This window comes from Ictalurus punctatus, chromosome 20, assembly GCF_001660625.3.
Source record: "Ictalurus punctatus breed USDA103 chromosome 20, Coco_2.0, whole genome shotgun sequence".
Lineage (NCBI taxonomy): Eukaryota > Metazoa > Chordata > Actinopteri > Siluriformes > Ictaluridae > Ictalurus > Ictalurus punctatus.
This window is the reverse complement of record NC_030435.2, coordinates 13483845-13509676: the sequence shown is the minus strand read 5'-3', so window position 1 is coordinate 13509676 and position 25832 is coordinate 13483845. Positions and strand designations below refer to the sequence as shown.

At 42.1% G+C, this 25832-nt stretch overlaps 1 protein-coding gene across 19 annotated transcripts in view; it reads left to right on the top strand.

Moving 5' to 3' along the window:
• The window catches only part of mbnl1 (muscleblind-like splicing regulator 1), a 73578-nt gene that overhangs the window by 11083 nt on the left and 36663 nt on the right, over positions 1–25832 (top strand). For 3 of the 19 annotated variants that reach the window (XM_017495595.3, XM_017495594.3, XM_017495593.3), the window contains exons 1-2: positions 7100–7397; positions 18269–18988. The exons of 1 other annotated variant lie outside the window; for it this stretch is intronic. In XM_017495595.3, coding sequence (XP_017351084.1) covers positions 18815–18988 — 174 coding nt within the window. In that variant the 5' untranslated portion in view covers positions 7100–7397; positions 18269–18814. Of the gene's footprint in view, positions 1–6072; positions 6598–7086; positions 7398–17827; positions 18083–18268; positions 18989–25832 lie in introns of those variants that run through there. 15 more of the 19 variants (XM_017495586.3, XM_017495590.3, XM_017495587.3 and 12 more) reach the window with 12 other exon arrangements.

Here is a 25832-nt window from a genome sequence, read left to right as displayed (position 1 = left end):
GCAGTATTTCTCAAACGCTCATCAGTTGAAACACAGACAGAGGAATGCTAGCTGAGTGGGAGCTAAAGAAATAATCAAATACAGCCAAGACATTTTTTCCTTGCACATAATATCTGAATGAATTTCTGAGAAAGAAAGAGAGGGATAATGTTTTAAACAATGCTGGATTGTCACCTTGGCCTCAGATCTAAATGTGCCACAGACTTACCACCATGGCAATGTCACCTACAACAATGCTAATGCTAGAGCTAACAAATTGACATGTGGATTAAACTTTTTTGTTTTTTTAACACATCTTAATAGTTCTTTAGTCAGACCTTACACTTAAGCATCCACAACACAGGACAAATAGTTGGACTGTGATGTAATTTTTGCATGCAGTAACAGCACAGGTAATCAGATGTTAAATTAAATATGAATTGTTAACTGAAATGCTTTCTGGTGAAAAGTCCAAAAAGAGGCATAAACAGTCATGGAAAGACTCATGAAACAGATGCATCTTACTACTGAATAGGCATTGTTTCTCTGTGTGGTTTTAACACATTTAAAACAAACACAATTAAAAAAAACAACAACAACATTATATTCTTTATGAATCTATACATCTACTCCAGATCAAAACGAGAGAATACCAAAAATATTACTTCAAAAATTTTAATTAATAAATTAGACGAAGAAAATTATAACTAGGGAAACAGGAAGCCCAGAGAACAACAGTTTCATTTGCTTTTCTTCCACTTTTCATTATTGTGTTTACCGTGCAAAGGCACAAGCAAACATTATTATTATTATAATTATTATTATAATTTATTTTTTTAAATTATTATTATTTTTTTAATCGGTCCATTTGGCGTAGCAGCTTTGCGCTGGGAGATGGCACTTCAGGTATTCTAATCACTAGCAAGCATATCAGCAGACCTGCCAACTTGTATACATGTTGCTGATTCTGACACATGTGTAGCTTCTGAGTATGTACAGTCATGTAAAAAATAAGTACACCCCATGGAAATTGCTGTCTTTTTGGACATATTTGGACAAGCAAACAGTTGATCAGCTGTGAAACAGTGCGTACACCCATGGGTGTACTTATTTTTTCACATAACTGTAGTTAACGTCAGTTACTGTGTTTATTTAGGATGCAACAGAAAAATCTTGACTGAAAATAGTCAAAAATAGCTGAAAGAGGAAATAAAAACTTCTAAATAGGTCTACAATGACCTAAAATCGAACACGTCACAACCTGTAATCTTATTTCTAACTTACGCAAGTGCTTAGTGATAGGAATATATTGAAAATGTTCCCCCAGACATCACCACTAACCCCCAGTCCAGAACTATGCATTGTTCCTCTTCAGGGATGGCAGGTGTGTATCAGAAAGAACCAAGGCCTTGCCAGACATCTTCGAGCCACAAGTAGGACTCTGGCCTAGTTGCTGAAAATAGAGAGAGAAAGACATGCAATACAACCCTTGGCAAAAATGATGGAATTATCGTACTTGGAGGATGCTCATCCTGATTTTTTCACTTCGTAGCAAAGAAACAAATCACAGATATGACACAAAGCAACTTTTGTTTAATAGCTGAACCTTCTGGCTTCATGAAACATACCTCAAAAAAATTAAACGAAATTGTTTTATTTAATGGCAGATTTTTTTCCCTCAGATCAAGTAGAGGAATAAATGATAGAATCACTTAATGTTGAGGAGGAAAAAAATTATGGAATCATCAACAAAAAACAATCACAATTAGTACTATGTTGCTCCTCCTTGGGCTTTAATTATGGCCTGAATTCTTTGAGGCATGAGCTTCACTAATGAAAAACAGTATTCTCCATCAAGCTGGTTGTAACTCTCTCGAATAGCGGTTGACAGATCAGCTTTGTCATGGACCAATTTTTAAATTTCCACCAGAAATGTTCAATCAGATAGAGATCCGGACTGTTTGCTGGCCAGGTCATTGAGTTTATCTGCCTTTCCTGAAGAAAAGCTTTAACACTTTTTGCTCTGTGGCAAGATGCATTATCATCCTGAAAAATGATTTCATCATCATCAGACCTATTTTCTATCGATGGAATGAGAAAAGTGCCCAAAATTGTAATCTACACCTGTGCATTGACTGTTGAGGTTATCCCTGGTCCTTCACCTGACATGCAACCCCATATCATAAACGAGTGGGGAAATTTTATTGTTTTCTTCAGGCAGTCATCTTTATAAGTTTCATTAGAACGGACATATCTGCCATTAATTGAAGGAATTTAATTTAACTTGTTTGGGGTTTGTTTCATGAAGCTAGAATGTTCAGCTATTAACCAAAAAATAGTTTTGTGTATCTGTGATTTGTTTATTTGCCACTAAGTAAAAAAATGTCGCGTGAATATCCTCTAAGTGTGATGATTCCATAATTATTGCCAGGGGTTGTAGATGGCAGGGCCAGTCATGGGCTAGGGAAAAACTTTGTCTGGACAGTGTGTTTGTGGCACCATTGTACAGATCCAGCATATGAGTCGTCTTCAGTTATTCTAACAGCGGGACTACCTCAGGAACTTCTGCGCATGGCTAAGAGAGCCGTCCGACCTCATGCCGCCTTAATGATTCATGTGAATAGCATATTAAAGCGACGTCTAGCATTCTCGATGAATGATCAAGGATTGATCATCTTCAAGTCGTCTGTTTTGATATTCTGAAGTTCTTTTCTTGTTTAAATACGCCAGTATTCTGATGCTTCTGGCCATCAGAGGAGACTGGGTCGCCTGCATACATCTCGAAGACACACGTGGCACTAGAGAGAGGTTGAAGAGTAGAGCTGAATTGGAATGCCTGTCCATGGAAGGCAGCTCTCAAAAAGCATCTGTGTTCTGGGGCAATGAGAAATGGAAATATCTAAATCCACTGACGTCATGTGCTTATGTGGCATGAATTATATCTAGCATCTCTAACACACAGAAGGGGCAAGCTTTTAATAACCGGTTCGGCCCTGCGAACAGAATTGGAGGGAAACCATCATTCTTCTTCTGAATTTTAATGTAGATTGAGCAGGACCCTTCGTTCTAAACCAGAGATTTTGCCGGTGTTCAAGAGGAATTCAGAGCGGGGTGAGAGTGGCCATCTTGTTAAGCTTGTGTAAGGCGGATGGGGCCTTTGTGGCTATAGGAACAGAGGACCAGGTTACGTTGACCAATCGGTGCTGCATGGCTAGTATGTTCGCCAGTGATGGTTTCTCTAGGTGTACTCACACTAGGCCCGGTTGCCTTGAACCATGCCCAAGCACGACTGCCAACCCCCCCCCCCCCCCCCCCCCCCAAAACACTCCCACTGGCCTGCACTCACATTGCACTTAACGTTCTTGGCCTGAGTACATTTACTTCATTACGATGCACCTTTGTTTTGAAGAAAACAGGAAGAAAAGCGCTCTCTTGCATTATGATTTATGTGGAGTCGTTTGGGGCCTGGTAACACACGGCCCTCTCATGTGCCTAATGGATTGTCTAATAGATTTATCAGTTATGCAGCGTAGTGATTTTCACCTAATCGTGCTGCACATTTCAGAAGATTTTTACGGAGGCAGGTGATGTTGACGGAAGAATTTACAGTTTTACTCGCCGACAACAATTCCCCTTCATCAACAATGTGAGAACCAGACCCGTTATAAACCCAAGTGTTCTCGAACAGAACAGTCACGTTTCGAGTTCTGTGCTTGGCCGGTTAGTAATCACACTAGATGTGTACCATGCCTGAGTCCAACTCTTCAAAGGGGCCTCTGTGAGTGTGAGTACACCCTTAATTCTGAAACCCATGCTCTCCTTTCCAGGTTCTATTTTGCACCAGGTCCAAAAAGTAGCCCTGGCAAACAGAGCAGATTTTGCAGGGTTTATTTATACATTTGAATTTAGACTGTGCTAACTACACTTGCCATTGTGCATAAAGCAGGTTGGCTCAGAAATGCACTGTGTCCTGTCCTAGGTGTCACAATGCCAGAAGTGAGGTGTCAGTCAGCAACCTCATGACCAGCGTCTACAGATTAGAGTGGTTGTACCAATTCTAGCAGTAGAAGTGACTAGGTATATACCATACACAATACAATAGGTTCTCACTAGAAGATCATCAGGGTTGGATGCAGCACATGTCGGGGCACAGAGATTTGTCAATGTCAATGGTAGTTTTGTGACCCAGACTGACCTGCTTGTGTTGAGGTGTAATTTAAAAAAAAACTTCTCTAAAGCTGTCAATAAAATTATGTAATAATTTTTTTTTAAACAGTGTCTTATGGAATTTGATTGTGAACAGCATTGTTCAAAAGACTGCATGTGTTGCCACTGGCTGCATGTCACTATCTAATCCCACTTGAGCCACCGCCACTTTGAGGGTGGCTGTCACAGCTAGATTAGAGTTTATCAGCAGTGCATGTGAGCTGACAGAGGTCTATGCAGATTTGTTTTTGGACGTTACTGAGGTCACAGTCGAACAAGGTGATTCAACTCCCAAGACATTATCAGCCTGGAATAACCTTCCAGTCATTCCGGTAGACATAGCGTCCTCCCACTCCTTGGACGAGGACCGAAGGAATGCTGGCCATTGGGCTATAAGGACAGCTCTTTTGAAGGACGTGATTCCAAACATCCCATTCTCGGTTCCAGAATAATCAGCTAAGCCATGCTGCCAGGTCGTCCATATGCCTAGCAAATGACTCAGGTTGCTTTCTTGTGTTCTGTGCTATGCTTATCAGTCGTTGCCGGATGTGGGCGAAGGTCTTGGCGCCAAAGGGGGTCGTGGTAGCTCAGGGGTTAAGACATTGGACCTCTGCTCAGAAAGACAGTTCAAATCCTGCCACCACTGGGCCCCTGAGCAAGGCCCTTAACCCTCAGTTGTATAAATGAGATAAATGTAAGTGGCTCTGGGTAAGGACATCTGCCAAATACAATTAAAAAATGTAATAAATAACTAAAATGCTATGTGTGCATTTAGTGTATATGCTTCAGGTGCACTGATGTGTTGGTTATCAGTTCCATATGCAGTTTTCCTCAGGTCATCTCCACTATTCAGCCATAGCATTTTGCCTAGTCTTGTATGAAATGTTAGATTTGTTAGTAGTTATCAGGTAGCGGTGAATGGTTTGGCCAAGTAAATTGTTCTTAGTCACCAAGTCTATTAAAAATTTCCTCAATTAACTCCATGTAGATATTAGGTTTTTTTAATCAGTAATGGCACAAATGCTGAACAACTCTCCATAAAGTAAAATACAGACAATGAAATTGATTATTTTTAATCATTAAGATCTTCCGAATGGTTCATTGTGCTTAATGGTTAGCACGTTCGCCTCGCACCTCCGGGACCGGGGGTTGAATCCCGCCTCCGCCCTGTGTTCATGGAGCTCGCATGTTCTCCCCGTGCTTCAGGGGTTTCCTCCGGGTGCTCTGGTCTCCAGTCCAAAGACATGCGTTGTAGACTAATTGGCATTTCCAAATTGCCAGTAGTGTGTGAATGTGTGTGCAATCATAACGAAATGATATGATTCTGTGTTGTTCTCAACAGAGATTTATGCGCCTCAAGATTGTTATACAGTTGATAAGTGGCACATGCGATAGCTAGTGTGCATAAACACCACCTGATATCTGTCCACCTGATGTCATGTCTCATGGGAGTTAATAAGATTAAAGTTATACAAGTTTAATCATTAGCCAGGGAGAGAGAGAGACCCATAAGAGACCAGGGACCTGGGTGGCTGTTAATGTGTGTGCATGTGCATGTGTGTGTGTGCGTGTGTTTGTGTGTGTGTGTGTGCGTGCGTGCGTGCGTGCATGCGTGTGTGTTTACCATATCACTGCAGTCTGCATTGAAGAATACCTCAAGGGACTGAAGGAAAGCACTACGTAGTTTCTCACACAGCCCCTCTCAATTTTCTTTTCTTTTTTAAAAAAAATACCTTTCTTTCCTTCCTTCTTTCTCTCCTCCCATTCCTCCCTCCCTCCTCTCTTTCCGTCTCTCTCTCCTGCTTCCCCCAGAGGTGCTGTGACAACACTTCCTGGTTGGTGCTAGTGGGCAGGGTTATGCTTGCGCATGATTGGTCGCTTAACTGGATGCTCTGCGCAGTACTGTTGTGCCGTTAGACTGCTGTTGCTGCTCTCCTGCACTCTCTCTCTCGTGCGCACGCTCTTTCTCTCTCTCTTCCTCCCTCGCTTGCTTTTACTCTCTTGCACTACTGAGGTGTTTGGCTCTCACACGCACACAGAGGGGTACGCACAGGGGCTCGCTCACATTAACCAGTAAACACATCTACATGCAGTGGAGCAGCGAGGAGCCAGATACATGTTAGGTTAGGAAACACACTCTCTCGCTCTCTCTCTCTCTCTCGCTCACTCGCTCTCACTCTCGCACACTCTCTCTCTCTCTCTCTCTCTCTCTCTCTCTCTCCCCCCCCTCCCTCCCTCTCTCTCTCTTTTTCTGAGAACGGTCCAGCTGGTGCCTGGGGCTCTGCTGTCGCGGCCTGCTGCCTGCATCTGATCACGATCTCTCTCTCACATACACACACACACACACACACACACACACACACACACAAACTCGCGCACAGAGCTGGCTCACAGGGAAGCACAATGTGAGAGGTAAGGATTTCCTTCCTTATTTTAGTCCTATCTCCTTGTTACTTCCACAGCAAAGCCAGCTGCGGCAACAGAAAGCCTTCAGGCAGTGCAGGACTTTCTGAGTGTGTGCGTGCGCGCGTGCGTGTGTGTGTGTGTGTGTGTGTGTGTGTGTGTGTGTGTGGGCTATGTTTGGATTTCCATGGAGGGCTACTAGTCTGCTACACACAGGAAACAGGTCAATTTAATAGGTTAAAGCTGTCACTCCACACAGACACACAAGTGTGTGTGTGTGTGTGTGTGTGTGTGTCAGGAAGCAGGGTGAAGATGTGACCCAGCTTCTGTTTTTTTTCTTGTTTAGACTAAAACGGCACGTGGCTGGTTAAACGTTGAGCCGAGGAGCTTTTCTCTCTCCTTCTCTGTCCTTGTTCTGCCTCTGTCTCTATCCGTCTCTTGTCTGTATGCTTGAAGTGTGTGTGTGTGTGTGTATGTGTGTGTGTTTTTGCATACACTCTGCGTGCTGAGCTTCCCGCCCCCAAAATGTAAATTACGTATGACATGTCTAGTTGGTGCTTCCTAATATGGGGTGCGCTGCGTTTCAGCAGGATCCTGCCAGCCACTCTAGGATTCCACCGGGGCGTGTGAGACAGAGTGTGTGTGTGTGTGTGTGTGTGTGTGTGTGTGTGTGTATGTGTGTATTTGTGTCAGCGTGAGCGAGACCATTAGTTGGAGGCTAGAGAGAGAGAGTGCAAGAGAGGGAAAGAGATGTCTATGCATGGTTTTCGCTTCTCTTCGAGTGCGTCACTCCTCTCGAAAGACGCCATGTAAGTAATCTGTATTGAGTTTTACACTAATACCTGCGAGCGTGAACAAACCTGTGAGCTTGAGCTTTCAGGGTTTTGTTGGGTTTTTTTCCGGTGGTATCCTGCAGCGTCAGACTAAACCATGATCTGTTTGTTCCCAAGCTCCAACGTCTTGTTATTACTCTTATCGATGAAAAAGTTCTTCATTTCCATATGTGGGTTTTAAATCAGTAGATGGTGTTAGGAGTGTAACATCATACAGAAGACGTGTGGTTGGACTGGCGTTGTGCTTTGATGGTTTTGAACTAGTACGTGAAGCTTTTTATTAGGGTTTAATGTTCACTCAATGCAGGCGATATCATAAAGATTACAGCCTGGGAGTGGTGTGTTGTGTGCCATGCTTTAAGAAGGACTGGGAGCGGTGTGTGTGAAAGAGAGTGTCGCACTTTACAGGGAAAAAGCGAAAGTTTTAAGGAAGTCCTGTCACGTGCTGTTGGAGGGAGACGCACTCACTCCGGGCGTGAACGCCTGTCCTGCAGCCCAGTCCAGTTAACACTCGGTTTCCGCTACACTCGGAGTAAACCATTCCAAAACATCCGTAACCGATCTCGAAGTACAAAGGAAAACACAAAAAACGGAATAACGGTGCGCATCGACCGTATAGAACATAACAAAACCACATCCTGTTCACCATAGATGATTTTCAGACGTGTCGAGGTGTTGATTTATTGTTGGTTTATACACAGAACCATGCGTCACCTTCACAGGCGAATTTTCAGGTCAGAGTTTTATGGCGGAGTGTACGGTACGGGGTTAGAGGTTCCATAATGCGAAATGAGTAGATTACGACCCACAAATAAACGTAGAGAGATTCACAAAACGTAAACAAATTCACAAATAAATAGATTGAGATCCACAAATATATGTTAGGAGTTTCACAGAGATGAAATAAAATGAGATTTGCAAAAAAAATAAATATGTTTTTACGTCACAAACACAACTCTGCCTTGCATTCATTTGTGGATTGCTGCACACATTTGTGTTTTGAAACATTTCTAGTGTCAAGAGTGCACACAAATCCACAAATAGTTGGACTCCGCCCACCGTCTACTCAAGCCAATCAGATAACCGCCACATTGCACTGACCGATCATAGTATGGTCTCGCTCCAACCAATCAGGTTTGTTTTTACAGGAAAGGAGTCATGCTGCGTATATAATCTAACAGCATCGTTATAAAAACATGTAAAAGAAAACCAGCAACGTTATGGGTCATCAGTGCACAGTTATTATTAATGCACCAATGTATCAGCCGTTAAAGCCTATTTTTCACGCTATCAGCTGATACTTTAAAAACATCCGATGTTCAGGGTCGATTGTATCCAGTCAATAAAAAGAAAGCGGGAAAAGACACGAGTTTCGTGCTGTGTGTAAAGATGATGTGTTTTGTGTAGAATGATGACAAAACTGCAGTTTGTAAGCTCTGTAATCTCTGCACTGCTAAAAATTTACACCGGAAGTGAACAGCAGTGAAGCGGGAGTTTCGGCGTCTAGTCTTTTTTTTTTTTGCCGCACTGCTCGAGTTGAATTAAAGGGCCAGTACACCATTGAAAGATTTAAATGCAGATGAGTTAACAAAAAGTATATATATTGCACAGAAAAATATATTTGTAGAGTAGTATATTTCATATCCAGTTAATGTTAATATATAAAAAGTCTATATTATATATGACCAGTGTGATGTTCAGTGATGAAGTAGAAATGCTTGTGTTTGTGGTGAGTGAATGTGAGACTAACAGGAGGTTTTTTAGAATTCAGTCAATGTTAATATGAATTAATAACATTCAGTAAGTTCAGAAATCTTACTTTAATCTTCAGAATTTAGTTAATGTGTTAATGTTAATTAGAGTAATGTGTTTTCTGTTTATGAGACCAGTTACTGTGGAAAAAACTTGTTCAAATGGAGAGAATAAAGTTTTTATTTGCATTTTTTTCAGAATTGTGGAATTAATTGTTATTCATTTAAAAGAAGGCAACAAAGGCGGAACTATCGGTATGGGTATCGGCCGATATCACTCTGAATAATCGATTATCAGTATCGGCTGAGAAATTTAGTATCGGTGCATCTATAGTTATTATAGATGAGTGGTCTGATGGAATAGTAATGATTGAGTCACTGATTCAGTAAGGATTCGTTAGACTGATTCAAACTGGTAACTCCTACGGTCTGTGAATCTTTTAGAACGATTCGTTTAGAGAATGTAAAGATAAGTGTCTTTAACCCGTGAATTTAATGATGATGGACACGCTGTGTTTTGACATGCAGCATCCGAGGACAACATTTTTTCCCCGATACACAGTCGCTACACTCGATTTACTGTAAAATCACAACTCTGGTTTCACCGTGGATTCGGTAGAGATGCAGGAAACACTGGTGAAAACACAAATATTCCCTAGGGTTAGATAAAAAAATAAATCTATAAAATAAAGACTGAAAGCATAACATTGCTTGTTTTCTTTTAGCCGTTGTCACAGTGCTGCTCTTATATGGTTAGAACCACTCTCCTGTCGTCATTCCTCCTGATCGACCATGTTGGAGAGCCTTCATAACCTGCGAGTTCGGTGCAATATGACTCTGTTCTCGTCCTGATCATAAATCACAACATGATCGGTTGGAGCGAGACCGTGTTACGATTGGTCAGCGCAATGTGGCGGTTATCCGGTTGGCTTGAGTAGACGGTGGGTGGAGTCCAACTATTTGTGGATTTGTGTGCACTCTTGATGCTAGAAACGTTTCAAAACCCACGCGATCCACAAATGAATGCCAGGCAGTTGTGTTTGTGATGTAAAAACATATATTTGTAAAAAAAAAAAAAAAAAATGTCGCAAATCTTATAAAATTGTATTTTTTGTGAATTTATGAAATAAATTTTTGTGAAACTCCTAACATATATTTGTGGATCTCATTCTGTTTATTTGCGAATGTGTTGAATATTTGTGAATCTCGCTATATTTATATGTGGATCGTACTGAAACTCGAACCCGTAGGAGTGATGTATTATGGGGAAATAGGTAATGTGCTGTTCGGACTCTGTGCTGCGAGCGCAGTGCTGTTCTACTGAATTGAATGTGGATTGTAACGTGAGCGTATGAACAGTGCCTGTTCCGTGTAGTGAGAACGTCATAACATTACTGTTTTGTATTCCAGCGGAACACAAGTGTGTATAGTGGTAGGTGGATTCTGGCCTGATTCAGATGAAATGAGTTCATGCTGGCTTTTTTAGGACTTGAATGATGCAGCATGTTTTTGCCTTTCTTCTCCTTTCTTCTTTTTTCCCCTCTCTGCATTGTGTTGCACAGTACACAGTACCTGCAGGTGTACATGCCTCTGTACGTGTGTCTAGATACAGTGGGATGCATGGTCGGAGATCAGAGACTGAGACAGAGACTGTCCACTTTACAACATTTGCACTTCTGTTTTCTGTTCTGATTTGTACTTTTGCGTCACATTTATTTATTTATGTATTTATTTATTTATTTATTTTTGTTGTCAGCGATTCATATCTGTCATGACTGTGAACAGACGCCCGCCCTGAAATGACCTGCACGCATCCATCGGCACAGCAGCAGCAGAATGAACAAACTAACAAAACGCAGAGGCTTTCACTTTCGAGGTCAGCTGAGATCTTTTCAGCTGTTCTTGATCAGAGCGAGAAGGTTGAGAAGTAAAAAAAAAAAAAATTTTTTAAAAAGGCCAGATGTATAGCCTTTAACGCTTTTGCACTTATCGGCACTTCTGTTCTGACGTGTTGGTGTGGAAGAAGAGAATAGAGTGATATGAGCATAAGAGCTCTGTGGGGGGGGGGGGGGGGGGGGGATGTGTGAATGATTTCTGGCAGTTTTTAAGAAGTGTTTACAGACCTGGAATAAAAGCAGATTTGCGTCGCTCGTGCTTGGATGCAGAAGTACATCTGGGCGCATCCCGGTTTGAGACGCAGACGCACGACAGAGAGATTTGTGTCTGCCTGCCATCCATTGTTCATTCTTGAAAGAAATGAACACAAATATTGCCGTAATCAGCAGCACATGTAGACATCATACACGCAGGGTTATTAAATCTAAATATAACTGGAAAGAGCTTTTTTTGCTTTTTTTTTTAAAGAGAATTCTCCGTTGTTTTTCCTGTACTGTGAGATGAATAAAGAGTTGTTGTGGCCCCAAAATCTGCCCTTTAGACTTCAGTTGACTTGAGTTTTATTTAGATGGGTTTAAACTAGAGCTGCAACAACTAATTGATCAAATCGATAATAATCGGTTATGAAAATCGTTGTGAATGAATCTCATTATGGATTAGTTGTTCTGCGCGCGACACAGGGGAGGTTTACTCATTACGTTACTTCTGTTCAGAAAACACGCCTCGGAGAGTAAATACTAAAGTTGTGTCCCAAACTGTACACTTACACTATGTACCGTGTACTCTACCGTCTAGTGTATAAATTTTAGAAAGGTAATATCATCTCAAATATAACGTGAGCGGTTCCTTTACTAACCGGAAGTATAAACCGCCTCCTAGTCGACGGCACATGACGTCATACACACGCCAGCATTAGCAGACACCCAGAGTCACCAACAATGACTTTCTTCAGTTTACTGTTACTTTTTATAAAAAGTAATGCATAAATACTATTATATAATATGATTTTATATATTAGTTTATATTATATATATATAATATATATATATATATATATATGTAAGCATTCATACATTATTTTTATGGATGCACAAAAAATCACAGAATTAAACTACAGGCCTAAATGTATAATATATATTCTGGTGTGTGTGTGTGTGTGTGTGTGTGCGCGCATTGGGTTCTTTTCAGTCTTGTGTAACTGGACAAACAGTTGTGTAAAGATTGTCTGAAGTTTATATTTATTATTTTTAACTCAGTTTGTGGATTTTATTTTAAATAAACAGAAAAATGGTTCTGAAAGTTTGACACCCCCCCCCCCCCCCAAATTGATCGAAATTGTTGTTTGTGCCAGTCCACGTACTCTACAGATGCAGCTAAAATAAAAACACGTGAGTATATCCTTACATACTTATCTCTGGGCAGTTTTTTGGGTCAGTCCTGCACATAGGGCAACAAATTCTAAACAAGTTTCACATAACTTCACCAGAGCGACTGTGGTAACGCCATTCATTTTCAACCCTTCCCCTTTTTTTTTTTTTTTTTTGAGACATATCATTACCCACGTGTGTGAGTCATGTAAGTAGAGTGCTATGGTTTCACTAATGAGCGAGCCTTCACGCTTTACACCCAAAACCCCTCACAGAAGCAAAAGCACTTTTCATGCCCATAATTACACATTCTGTCCGTCCATCCTTTTTCCATACCGCTTCCGTATCCTAAACAGCCAATCACAGGGGACTCTGGGTACGACTCTGGAGGGGGTGCCAACCCAACGCAGGGCACATTTGCACACATACACACCCACACACGCATTCACATACTAGGGACAATTTGGAAAATCACAAACTTGTTTAACTCAGTTGTTTAGTCGCAAGGCGGAAAATACAGGAGGTTGATAGGAATTTGGATTTTCTCCAGGCCTTAGCTTGACCTGCTTACTGATAATGCTTTCCAGGAGGCCATACACTGTTTTAAAGCCAGAGCCAGATTTGTGAATTCATCCAGACATTCAAGCACTCTGTTACAGACGTACGGTTCTGGAAACCCTATAAATTTCCATTGCGAGCTACTTGTGGAAGAATATTTAGTAACCTGGGTCGTGCCACGTATTAATCTCGCCGCTCGTAATGGAAGTGTAATGAGAATCAAAGAACTTTTATAATGAGTCACATCAGTGTCCCTGTCAGAGTTACTGAGAAAACACGAAAGAGCAAACGCAATCAGCCAGAGCTTGTCTTTTAGTTTACTGTGATCTCCTGATCCAGAAGTGCCTGTGCAGCACAGTGTATGGTGGTGTCCCCCCATGTATTTGCGTTCATCTTACCTCATCACAAATGCGCATGGAGAACACAACACGACTCAGTGTAGCTTTAAAAAATATATATATATATTTTGGTGCTATAATTATTATTATTATTATTATTATTATTATTATTATTATTATTACTATTAGTATGTGCAATAGTGGACCTCTTCTTTGTTCCACAAAATCCCCTGCCACTCATGGTACACGTGTGTTATGGAAACTAATGATGTCATCGGCTGAAACACCTGCGCAGGTTACTTTACTTCCTGGACAAGTGCGGACCCGAGTACGAGTTGCATTCACGCTCCCGGGAATCACGGCACAGTTCCAGTGCAACCGAACTCGGACCACCGTCTCGGGTTCTGTGTCTCTGTGACAGCTTTTACATTACCAACTTTGACCAAAACCGTGCTATGTTTCAGAGTAAACTGCCAGTGTGAAAGCCCCGTAACTGTGCTCATCTTACAATAATATAAACAGCACATGGCCTACAGAATGAACTCATCATTTAATGTTAGCGTGCTAGCAAAAATATAAGCTCTGGTTTGAAGGGAAAAGGGGTTATTCTGCTTTTCCTTAGACCCTGCACTGCTAAGTTTAGCTAGCGAATTACAATATAGTGTTGAGAGTCAAACTATCATGCCTGGTTTTGTATTCTCTGTGTGTTTCTGTTGCCTAATCTATGTGGTTTGTTTTCCAGCCTGTTAAACAACCAGTCGCACTAATACACTCTGAGCAGTGGGTAAAAACACACAGACACACAGATCAGGGCTTGAACCACTCACTCTTGCTTAATTTAAGCACATTAGAAATGCAAAACTATGTCAAAACTCAACCTCTCCAGTTAGATCAGCTATCAAGTTCTCTTGCACAACAACTTTGATACAAACTCGCATAAAGCAGCCCCTCGCAGGAACGAACGCGAAACCGAGGCAACTGGAGCTTTGGAGATTTTCTGCAGCTTTGGGCCAAGACACATGTGACGTCATGACGATGCACGTTCAGCCAAAGCCCTCTTCAATTCGCATATGTCGAGCATGAGTACAACTGAAAGGTTGCATTCGCCAACAAACATCGCTGTGAAAGAGCACAACAATTTAGTGCAATTGCAAGTTCACCAGTGCAAGTAGTTTTCCGCACAAAAAAGTCAGCGGAATAGCCGGGCTGTCACCTGTCATTCACTGGCTTCCCAGGAAATTAGAGAACAATGAAATGCCTTATCTGTTCAGCAGTAACAAAGCTAACACTGCATCAGTCCTGAAGCCCTTTTCCTCCTATAGTGTAGCATCACACTCTTTTACTCTCGCACTACTGTTTGCCGTGACACTCATTGGCTGCCAGTCGCCGTGTTCACAGACTTTCTTGTTTGAATGATCACATTCGATGCGTCTGAGCTGCCGTGTGATGCATGCATAGAGATTTCCCACCAAATCTCACCGCGACGCAGTACTGAAGCTATTACAGGATTTTCAGGTTGACTAACTGCAGCTCAGGAACATCGTATTATAAAGTGGGTATTTTTTTTTTTTCGTTCTCTGACTCAAAAACTACCATCATCCTGACCAGTGTTGAATTGTAAACGTGTAAACAAAGAACGTTTTAGTCAGAGGACAACCCCCCACCCCCAGCTCCTGCATGGCCTCACATGGCCTTTATATGCTAAACATATTCGCACTAAATGCTGGGAAGTGTAGAATTATAAACTTCTGGGATTTTTCATGTTGGTGTTGGTGTCATGCCAACAGGCCGTAAATGTTTAAATGTTATCAGTGACTACGTTTACATGGACAGCAATAATCTAATTACTGACCTTATTTTGAGTAAGACAATATTCTGATTAAGGTGTTTACATGAGTCGCTTTTAGGATAGATGGATTAACGGCACACGTCATTACATCCACACGTCACGCCGTCTGACGTTCCCTCCAGAATTTCACGTATCGACATATAGTTCGTCTTCATTATGATACTGTATACAGCTTTAGAGGTTTTTATTTTTAATTTTATGAAAGCTTCAAGTGCAGTTAATTATTTGTCATGCTGTACGTGCAAATAGACGACTGCTTGAAGCCGTAGGCTGTGTCCCAAACTACGTACTTACCCACTATATAGTAGCCGAAACACATGTATTTCACGTACTATATAACAGGTAAGTACGTGGTTTGGGACGCAGCTGTGCTCTCTTGTTTGCTGTAAAACGGTATTAACGATGTTAATAGTGTGATTAAGGTGTGTTCATGTCTGTAATGCACGTCGATAATGTGACTAAAACAGGAATACTCCACGTCTTAATCCGATTTGTGTTTACTTTGAGTATGAATTTAATCGGATTAAGGTAATCAATAATCACTGTTTACATGCTAGTTTCTTAATCAGAGTATTGTCTTAATCAGGTTAATTATTATTATTAATTATTGTTGTCCATGTAAACGTACTGACTGACTGTTAACTCCAGTGATAATGATGATCTTCATTATTTTGGTTGCCAGATCAGTTAGTCTTAGCGATTTAGTAATAAACGCCCTTAATGTGTCACATTATCTGCTTCCAGCCTGCATTTCTCAATATCACCACTGTGAAGTGTGCATGCGCGTTGTCATCCATTTATTGGAATGCTGCAATTTTGACTTCCTTCATCAATCTAAGATGATAGAATTTTTGCGAGTAACATCTTTGGTAAGTAACGCTCGGGGTTTGTTAGCAGGCAGAAGGAGCAACGAACATCAGTCAAGTGAAACCTTCCGATGAGTTAGAATGCGTTTCTTGCGATAGCAGGGTTTTCAGTCTTCGGAAAACAAGGTAACCCTAAAGGCTGTATTCAGAGTTACGCATGCACTGACGATATCAAAACTGCGCCGCGGTACGATTTATCACGGGTGATTATCGGCTCAATTTTAAATTCGATTTAAGTCCAGCACCTCTGTCTGACTCTGTGCTGTAACACCGGGACTTTCACCTCACCTTAAAGGGATAGTGCACCCAAAAAAAAAAAAATCTGTCATCAGTTTCTCACTCTCCTGTCGTTCCAATCACATAAGACTCCCGTTCATCTTCGGAACTCAAACGAATACATTTTCAGTGAAACCTGGGAGATTTCAGTCCACGTAACCAAAACTTTTCAGGCACCGAAAAAGTTCATAAAGGCATCGTAAATTTAACCCGTGCGACTCCAGTGGTTTAATCCCAGTTCGCAGACATCTACGTTACAACCATGCAGCGCTTCCAGGTCCCGCTATATTGCGAGAGCAGACGTGCAGCGTTTAGAGTAGAGGAAGAGGGACGCTGCATACAAACCGAGTCACATAGAACGGTCTTTGTAACAAAGATGTGTGCAGATTTCAACATGGAGGACGTTCTCTCGTGAAGATCTCTGCAGAAGTGAGGATATTTTGTGAATAAAGATTTAATTGTAGTCCACTGGAGTCAAATGGGTTACTTTTACCAACTTTTTGGAGCTTGAAAGTTTTACTGGACTGCAAACAGAGAGACAGAAATCTCACAGGTTTCACTAAAAATCTCTTTATTTATGTTCCGAAGATGAATGAAAGTCTTATGGGTTTGGAACACATGAGGGTGAGTTATTGATGACAGAATTTTCATTTTTGGGTGAACTACCCCTTTAATGAAATGTGCAAAGTAGGAAGAATTTTAACACCCATATCTCTCTCTCTCTCTCTCTCTCTCTCTCTCTCTCTCTCTCTCTCTCTCTCTCTCTCTCTCTCTCTCTCATCTCTATCATTATCACAATGCATTCTTTGCACTACAGTGATGGAAATCGAATGCTCCAAGTCTAGACATGATTCTCCTTTAGTCATCACAGTAATGTTCACTGGGCTGAGCAGTGCAGGCATTGGCCTGCTCACAGAGGAATCTGACAACAATGTTGACAAATGCGGTGTAAAGGAATATACACACACTCACACACTCACACTTCCTGGTCCTGTGACCGTTATCACTCCTACAGTTTAAGTTCCAAAGGTTCATTGTGTTCGAATCCTGGAAGTGGTTTAAAGTGTTGTTTTAAAGGCTCGTTCTGTACGTGTTGTGGTTCTGTCGTGTACGGGAACGTCAACATTTGAGCGCGTGAGCATGTGGCAAATTCTAAAGACAACTTAAAGAGTTAGAGAGCACATGCATCTCTCTCATTCTCTCTCTCTCTCTCTCTCTCTCTCTCTCTCTCTCTCTCTCTCTCTCTCTCTCCCTCCTGCTTGGCGCCAGGCCCAGAATGCGGTTGCAACATCGCTTGCTCTGATTGGTTAGCTGACATCATGCAACACTTCTGAGAAAGGGGAAACGAACTCGCTGTCTTTCTTTCCACTTCTTTCTTTCCCCCCAACTGTCTCTCTCTATCTCTTTCTGTATCAATCTCTACTTCTGTCTCTCTTTAAATAGATTTGCCATGGCTTTACTGCCGAGTGCTGCACTGTAAGTGATATGCTATTAGAGCTGATTTCCCAGCGCTTGCACTGACGCTGGCGAATTTACATGGGGCTTCTTTGCGTGCGCGCAAGAGAGCTGAGAGGGAGATGAGAAAGGATGTGACAGAATGATTTATTTGCCCTAGCTGATGGCGTTAAGTAGACTGCTTTGCATTTTTGGCATTTTTGGGTGGGAAAAGAGTTTGTGCAGCTGGGCAGAGAGATGAGTCTGAGACAGGGAGAGAGGGATCGAGAGAAGGAAATGAAGGAATGTGAAAGAGGGGGATTAAAGTGAGTAGCACGTGACTGTTTCAGTTCGCCAACACCACCAAAAGTGGCCTTTACGCCTTTTGTTAAGCGCCTGTACATAACTGCAAGGTCACGACGAAATGATGCATGAGTAAGCTATTCATTTTTCCTTCCCTTTTCCCTCTCTCTCTCTCTCTCTCTCTCTCTCTCTCTCTCTCTCTCTTCCAGGTGGGTACTGAAGGTAGTGCCCTCTCTTGCTGCAGCTTGGACCCGCTTGTAGTGCCAGTCCCTGCTTTTTCGCAAGCTTGCTATCCAAATCAGGCCTGGACCTTCAGCCGGTGACCTCTGACCCCTGATCCTGCAAACCCCTGCCACCTCTGCAGACCCCAGACCTGCCACGTGCACCACCTTCCACACAGCCGCAGTACCCCAGGAGCTGCCAAGTGCCAGTGGGATCGCTTGAAGTTGGAACGTTTTCACAATCGGAGCTTTGTTTTATGTGCGTGTGCGTACGCATGTGTGAAAAGAGAAAAAACAGCCAGAAGTAAAAAAAAAAAAAAAAAGTCTTTTCTTTTCTGCTGCCTGGGAATTCTCTACCATTCTGTGTGTCACGCCCTTGACCCCCACACACTCCTTCGTGGAATAGGCTTCATGTTGATTGTTTGAAAAAGAGAAGCAAAGAGAGACTTCCCATTAAAGGACAACCAGCAGATCCTCCTGACCTTGAACACACACACACACACACACACACACACACACGAGTTTGTGTGAGCCATGGCAATGAACATGGCACACATTCGTGACCCAAAATGGCTGACACTGGAGGTGTGTCGTGAGTTCCAGAGGGGCACGTGCTCACGCTCAGATGCTGAGTGCAAATTCGCCCATCCAGCCAAGAGCTGCCAGGTGGAGAACGGCCGAGTAATCGCCTGCTTCGACTCGCTCAAGGTAAAGCCATTACAAGCATTATTATAGCACACACCTTACAGACTGACTCAGAGACTGAAGAGAGAGAGAGAGAGAGAGAGAGGAAAGCAAGGCATACTGTAAGAGAAATGTTGGGTGACTTAAGAGAGACAGCTTGAAAGAGCTGGAAACGAAGTCAGAGCTGTGGTAAGGGAGAGACACCGTGACACCCAGAAGACGACGGAACGAATGAGTAAGAGACAGAGTGAGAGTAACAGAGACCGACACACTAAGAAACAGACCAAACTAGGAGCTTGCAGTTCATGTCTCCTTGTGAAATGGGTGTGGCTAGAACATTGGTGATTAAAAATAAAACCTAAGCTGTGGCTAGTGGTATTGCGGTGAAAATGAGGAAGAAGTGCAGGAGAACGAGGGCTGAAGAAATAATGTTGTGTTTTGAATGCCATCCTGTCTACTTGCTCTCGAACGCACACTACACAAAATCAGATAAACATCAACCATAAACATCTTTCCAGCCATTTTCTGTACCGATTATCCTACACGGGCGCATGGGGGAGCCTGGAGCCTATCCCAGGGGACTCGGGGCACAAGACGGGGGACGCCCTGGACGGGGAAACATGTCATTACAGGGCACACTCGCACAATTTAGAAATCAGCCTACAACGCACGTCTTTGGACTGGGGGAGGAAACCCCCAAAGCACGAGGAGGGCACACGATCTCCACGCTCACAGGGTGGAGGCAGGAATTGAATCCTCAACCCCGGAGGTGCGAGGCAAGCATACTAACCACTAAGCTAGAAGATCATTATAATATCTGATCTACCATAACTACTCAGCGATTTACTAGCAGTAAACCTCCACTGAGGTTTTTGTCTGTCACTTGGGTAAAACAGCGCATCTTATTCATTTTGCTTGTTTGCTTTAAAGAGCCCGTAGAATCCTGGGTGGGAAGGCGGAACTCAGAAGACAGAACCCTTCTTTTTACCAAACTTTGTGCTCCTTTTATCTTAAAGATCTTATCTCCTCTCTGTCCACACACAGCTGACCCTTGACCACACCCCCTGCTGCCACAGGGGCTTTTTCCAACTAAAACTGCTAAATATAATGTGGTGTCTGTGCAAATAGATCACTTCAAATAGATCACTTCAGGAAGTTACTTCAGCGATTACATGTGAAATTAACACCACCAAAGGGCAAGTATTCATTTTGCATAAGCACCTCTCTTCCATTTGAAGACAAAATTAAACCACTATTTTATGTCTCAATATCTCAGAATAATTTGAATATTATTATTGTAGTAAAGTTTATATACCGGGAGTTATCCAAACCCTCCATGATTATCGAGTAAAAAAATGTCAAATTAAAATAAAATAAAATAAAAAATCACTTGCAAAAATCTTACTTAAACATCCACTGCTTTGCAGTGTGAGCAATACACACGATTATTTATCGTGCACTCCAAATTGGCACGTATTATTTGGGATTTTAGTAAAGCAGAGCCTCATGCGAGTACAGAGCTCGACACACCCAAAGCAGTTCATCTATTGGTCGAAACAAGTCGAACTTGATGTGAAACTTTGCTCACAAAAACGCATTCAAACCGGACATTGTATTTTTACTAAATTCCACTGCTAAAAATCAAACGTGGCCGGTCTTCAGGAGCGGCAAAAACTTAGAGCGAGACTCTAATCTGCACGATATCCACGAGCAACACGAGAACCTGTCTGAACTTAACACAGCTTGTGCAGTTATAGGCCTGGACATGCTAAGCTCCTTTCCCGTCAGTGCCAAGAGCTGCCACCGAGTGTGTTCTGCTGTTGATGTGTCATGCCACAGAAGCTCTGTTAAAACAATGTGCTGGGGGACGTAGACGTTGTAGTTTACCGAAAGAACCAAGATCAGTGTGTTAGAGCAACGCAGAGCTCCATGTAAGAGTGAAGCAGAGACGATTACAGATCTGGAGCACTTTTACTGGGTGTGATGCTACCATACAGAATTTTCAGCACTTACATGTTGTTGTTTTTTTTTAATCGAATACAGAATGTTCTATGTGTCATAATTATATTTACTGTCCGTTAAACAATCGGCATTTTCCACACCTAGATGTTTGTAGCATTATAATTAGACAGAATGCTGATGAATGCAAATGGAATGACTCGAGTGGTACGTGTGTAAGGAGCGTAACGTAATGGAAAGTGTTCTCGAAGACGACGGATCGTCCTCCAAACTGATCATCTAAGATCATCCCCCAAACTACCCCTGACCACACACACATACACACATGCATGCATGCACAAAGCAAAAAATCTCTAAGTAGCACTGTTCTTACCAACACAGATGTCTCTGCAGCTCCCAGTTTCAGAAGTCAATCCCGTAATTCGGAATTCCGACTGAAAACCGCTACAATTTCATCTGAGTTAGCATTTCTACTTATTCTGTTATATTTACCATGGACAATGTTGTTATTAGTATTGTTAATGAGGTAGCGTCGCCTCCTCACGTCTCCAGGGTCCTAGGTTCGATCCCGAGCTCGCGTCTCTGTCCGTGCTTTGTATGTTCTCCCTGTGTTCATGTGGGTTTCCCCCAGGTTCTCTGCTTTTCCTTCCACTGTCCCAAAAAAGTCATTGTGAGTGTATGAGTGCATGGTGCCCTGCTACGCACTGGCGTCCCACCTGGAGTATGGCGTTCTCCTGCCTTGCACCCGGTGCTCCCGGGATAGGCTCCGGATCCTCCACAACCCTGACCAGGATAACGTGCGTACTGAAAGAGACAGAAAGTGAGCGAGTATTGTTATTGTGGACAGCTAGGTTTCATTTTGCTAGGCCGTATATCCAAATCGACTGACTTTTTGGCTAACAGAGAATGTCTCTTAGACGTGGACATGTTTAATAAAGCAGGTTGGACGGAGCTTAAGGTGTTATGTCCCAGTGTTTTGAAAAATGTGCTTTCTTGCAACCCTGTAATAAATATTAATCAGTTTAATTGGAGCAGAGCAATGGCGTTCCCAGTCAGACAAAACATTCCTCCAGTTGAAAACGTTCCTGTTTATTTATATAAAAACATTCTTTGAACGCACAGAAACACGAACAAGACTTGAAGCAAAGTTCACAGGACTGTAATGTTCAGAAAACATTCTGCTTATGTGTATTAAGTACAAGAGGTCTAGTTGTGCTTTCATGTATGCTGGCAGGCTAGCAAGCGACATGCAAGTGTAAATACATCAAATAAATCATGTGCACTGAGCATGAGAAATCTGTATAAATAGTGCTTTCTCGGTTCATTGCTGCCCAGCAACGTTATTGTATATAAACACGCTGTTTGATAAAATCATAGATGATGATAGCATTTTTTTATACAGTTATTGGGACGCAAAGTGTGTTTGATTTCGGAGTGTAACAGTTTGTTATCAGATACCGCAGTGTACAGTTGAGATCACAAGTTTACATACCCATTGCAGAAAAATCCTCCATGTTGTGCACATTCTTTGCTTTTTCAGCATCTTCTACATATTTCACCCCTTTCCAACAGTGGCTATATGATGCTGAGATTCATCTTTTTTTAACCTTTACAAAAGGTGCAAACATTCACTGACACTCAAGAAGGCAACACAAGACCAGGGGGGTGTAAACATTTGAACAGGATGTTTGGTGTCACTTTTGTCTTCTGGGAAACATGCACATATCTTATGTCGCTTCTGAAGGGCGGTACTAAATGAAAAAAAAAAATTAATAAAGTAATGACAATACACATCGATCATCCTGTTCAAAAGTTTACACCCCCCGGCTCCTAATGTATCGTGTTGTCTTCTTGTGGCAACTTCTCAGTTGTCCTAAGTGTGAAAAGATGGATCTCAGCATCATATAGCCACTGTTGGAAAGTGGTCAAATATGCAGAAGGTGCTGGAAAAGCAAAGAATGTGCAGGACCTGGAGGATTTTTCTGAAGCACAGTGGGTAGTTTAACTGCTCAGGACAAACAGGGACTCATGAACAACTATCACAAAACATAAACACAGTTGTGGATCATCCAGGTAACAACACACAGTATTAAGAATCTATTTAAACTTTTGAACGGGGTAATTTGTGTAAATTCAGTTATTATTGTGTCTTGTGGACTATATGTAAACATCTGTTATGTGAAATAGTTTATTTAGGGCAGTACCAAATAATGAACTAAATGCAATTTTAATGATCCCTCTTCTTAAAAAAATAAGATAACATTTAGCAGATTCTGCAAGGCGTATATAAACTTTTGACCTCAACTGTATATAGAGATGTGCAATAGTTCTATGGTTAATTATGACAGTACACTGTATAATATGTTATAATGATCATTTCCAGTTGTGACACACAGTTTTAAATATGCTACAATAATGCTACAGATGAGTGTGCAGTAGCGTATGGTATAACACGCCATACTTTTCGCGTAGGCCGAATGTTTCTCACCCTTCCTGCTTTGGTTAGTTTGATTAAAACAGTGTCGTCACTTTTAACAGACAGATGCTACTTATGGTTGCATAGCAACATTGTTTTAAGCACTTGAGTTCGTGTTTGAGGGTTTTCTTTTACACTTGTGCGATCTCCATGTTGCACTGGACTGAGAAGGTTGTGATGGTGCTCTCCTGCTTGTTTTCGCTGTAAATCCCCAGACTGCTACAGGAGGTTGAGCCGTGCAGGGGTTGTGCTGTGCGTTTAAACTGCGCAGAAGAGAAGGTCATGCAGTAGACGACACACATCTGGCGTTTTATTGCTGGTCCTTTACTGTTTTTCATTCTGTTTCAGCTCTCACACTTTCATTGGTGAACAGTTCTGTTGTTTTGAATGTGCATGTTGCAGTTTTGTCGTTGCAGATAGTGTGTGTCTGTGTGTGTGTGCGCGCGCATTTGTGTGCATGTATTTCGCGCTCTGAGCACCACTTCCTCTCAGAGCAGTGGGGAACGCCACTCTGTAATTTTCCATCTATTTTTACATGGCAGGAGGAAGGCAAACACCCACATTCGCGCGCACACACACACACACGCACACACTCACACACACATGCAGTGAGGGGGCAGGGAGGTGATGTGGTGGGCTAAGCTAACTCATAGATCTGCTGTGCGACCTTGGCAACGGTCCAGATGTTGCTATGAACACTGTCATCACGTGCGCAAGGACAATACACACTCACAGCCTGTCACATGTACTAACTAAATTATAGTGAGTGTGTGTGTGTACATATTAGACGAGAAAGAATTCTAAAATTTGAAGGAATTCCCTAAAAGCAGATGTGGATAGAGGTCTGCATCCAGTGTGTGTGTGTGTGTGTGTGTGTGTGTGTGTGGACACTGACTTTGACTGAGTTAGTAAAAGCATAGCATCCAGTAAGGTCCAGCCCAGGCAAGGAAACCATTAGACAAAATCTGATCCTACACACACACACACACACACATGCTGTAGCTACGTGTTAAGAAGCTACCAACTGTCAGAATGATAAATCTGTTTTCCCCAGCTACATAAACAGCAGCAGGGTCTGAAAGAAAAACAGCGTGGGAGTTAAAAAAGCAGAAATTTAGGCAAACTGTTGAAAGCGAAGGTATTTAAAGGTGTAAAGATCGATACGTAAGAAAGTGGAGAGACAAGTGTCTATGTGACGCTCACTGAGAGAAAAAGGATAAAAGTTCACGCAATGGAAAGGCATGTGGATGACGTGAGGGGGTGAGCAGGCTGTTTCTTCGCCTCTAATGAAAAGCAGCCGAGCCGCCATGTGCAGTGCAGACCGAGAGGAGCTGCTAACAATAACGCCTTGTGTAAAGCTATGCAGTATGCTAATGTTTACATATTTACATCTCGGCAACGTCACAGGCGCACACACACACAGTCTCACAGTCATGCTTTAGGTGTGAAACAAAAAATATATATCCCCTGCTCAGATCAGTTTAAACAATTAACATTCCTCAAGCCTCATAAACACTCATGAGAATATGTTTTATAAAGACATCATAGCCCATAAAATGTGTGTGTGTGTGTGTGTGTGTGTGTGTGAGAGAGAGAGAGAAAGAGAGAGCTCAAAGACTCAGCAGCGAGACAGAAGATGGCCTTCTTTCTGAGCATATAATTAGAACAGATATCAAGTGACCAGAAAGATAAACAGTGTGATCACAGTGTTATTTTTAAAAGCTCACACACTGATGCTATGATCAGATGGTGGGGTGTGTGTGGGGGGTCATGTGTTCACCACAGTAATGAGAAGATTACTCATGAACAGCCCACTCTTGTAGTATTTACTTCTTTGCAAGTCGTAATTTGTTGACAGCTGAGAGATGGTAGGTTCTGTCGCAGTGGCAGACCCATGGAATTGTATGGAATTAAATTAGTGCCACGTAACACCGTCTTCAAATGAACCGTGTTCTTCGTTAGCGGTTTCCAAAGCTTCGTTTTTACTAATCATGGTTTATGTATTATGTATGAATTTCCGTTCACGCTTTCAAACATCCGCCATTCTGGCACAAACTTGTCATGTGGGCGGGGCTTAACGCCGATTTCCTCTCATTGGCTCACACATGTTGCAGTATTAGATCATAAGCACATCGTAAACTAAAGCCGAATCCCGGACATTTTCTCAAATTTAGCAATCCCAGCCGGACGCTTTTTTAAGGCCCGAATAAAGAGGACATACCCGGGAAAAAGAGGATGTATGGTCAGAATATTATATATTATATTAACATACTCTGCTCCACACACTCATCTAGACTCATCTACACCCTACATTTGCGTCTGGTTCAGAAACTAATTTAAGATATATGAGTACAATATTAAAATTGAGCACAGTTGGTATGCTTTTCTCACATACTGATGTTTGTGCTCAGTGTAAACGAGCCGTACTAAAGG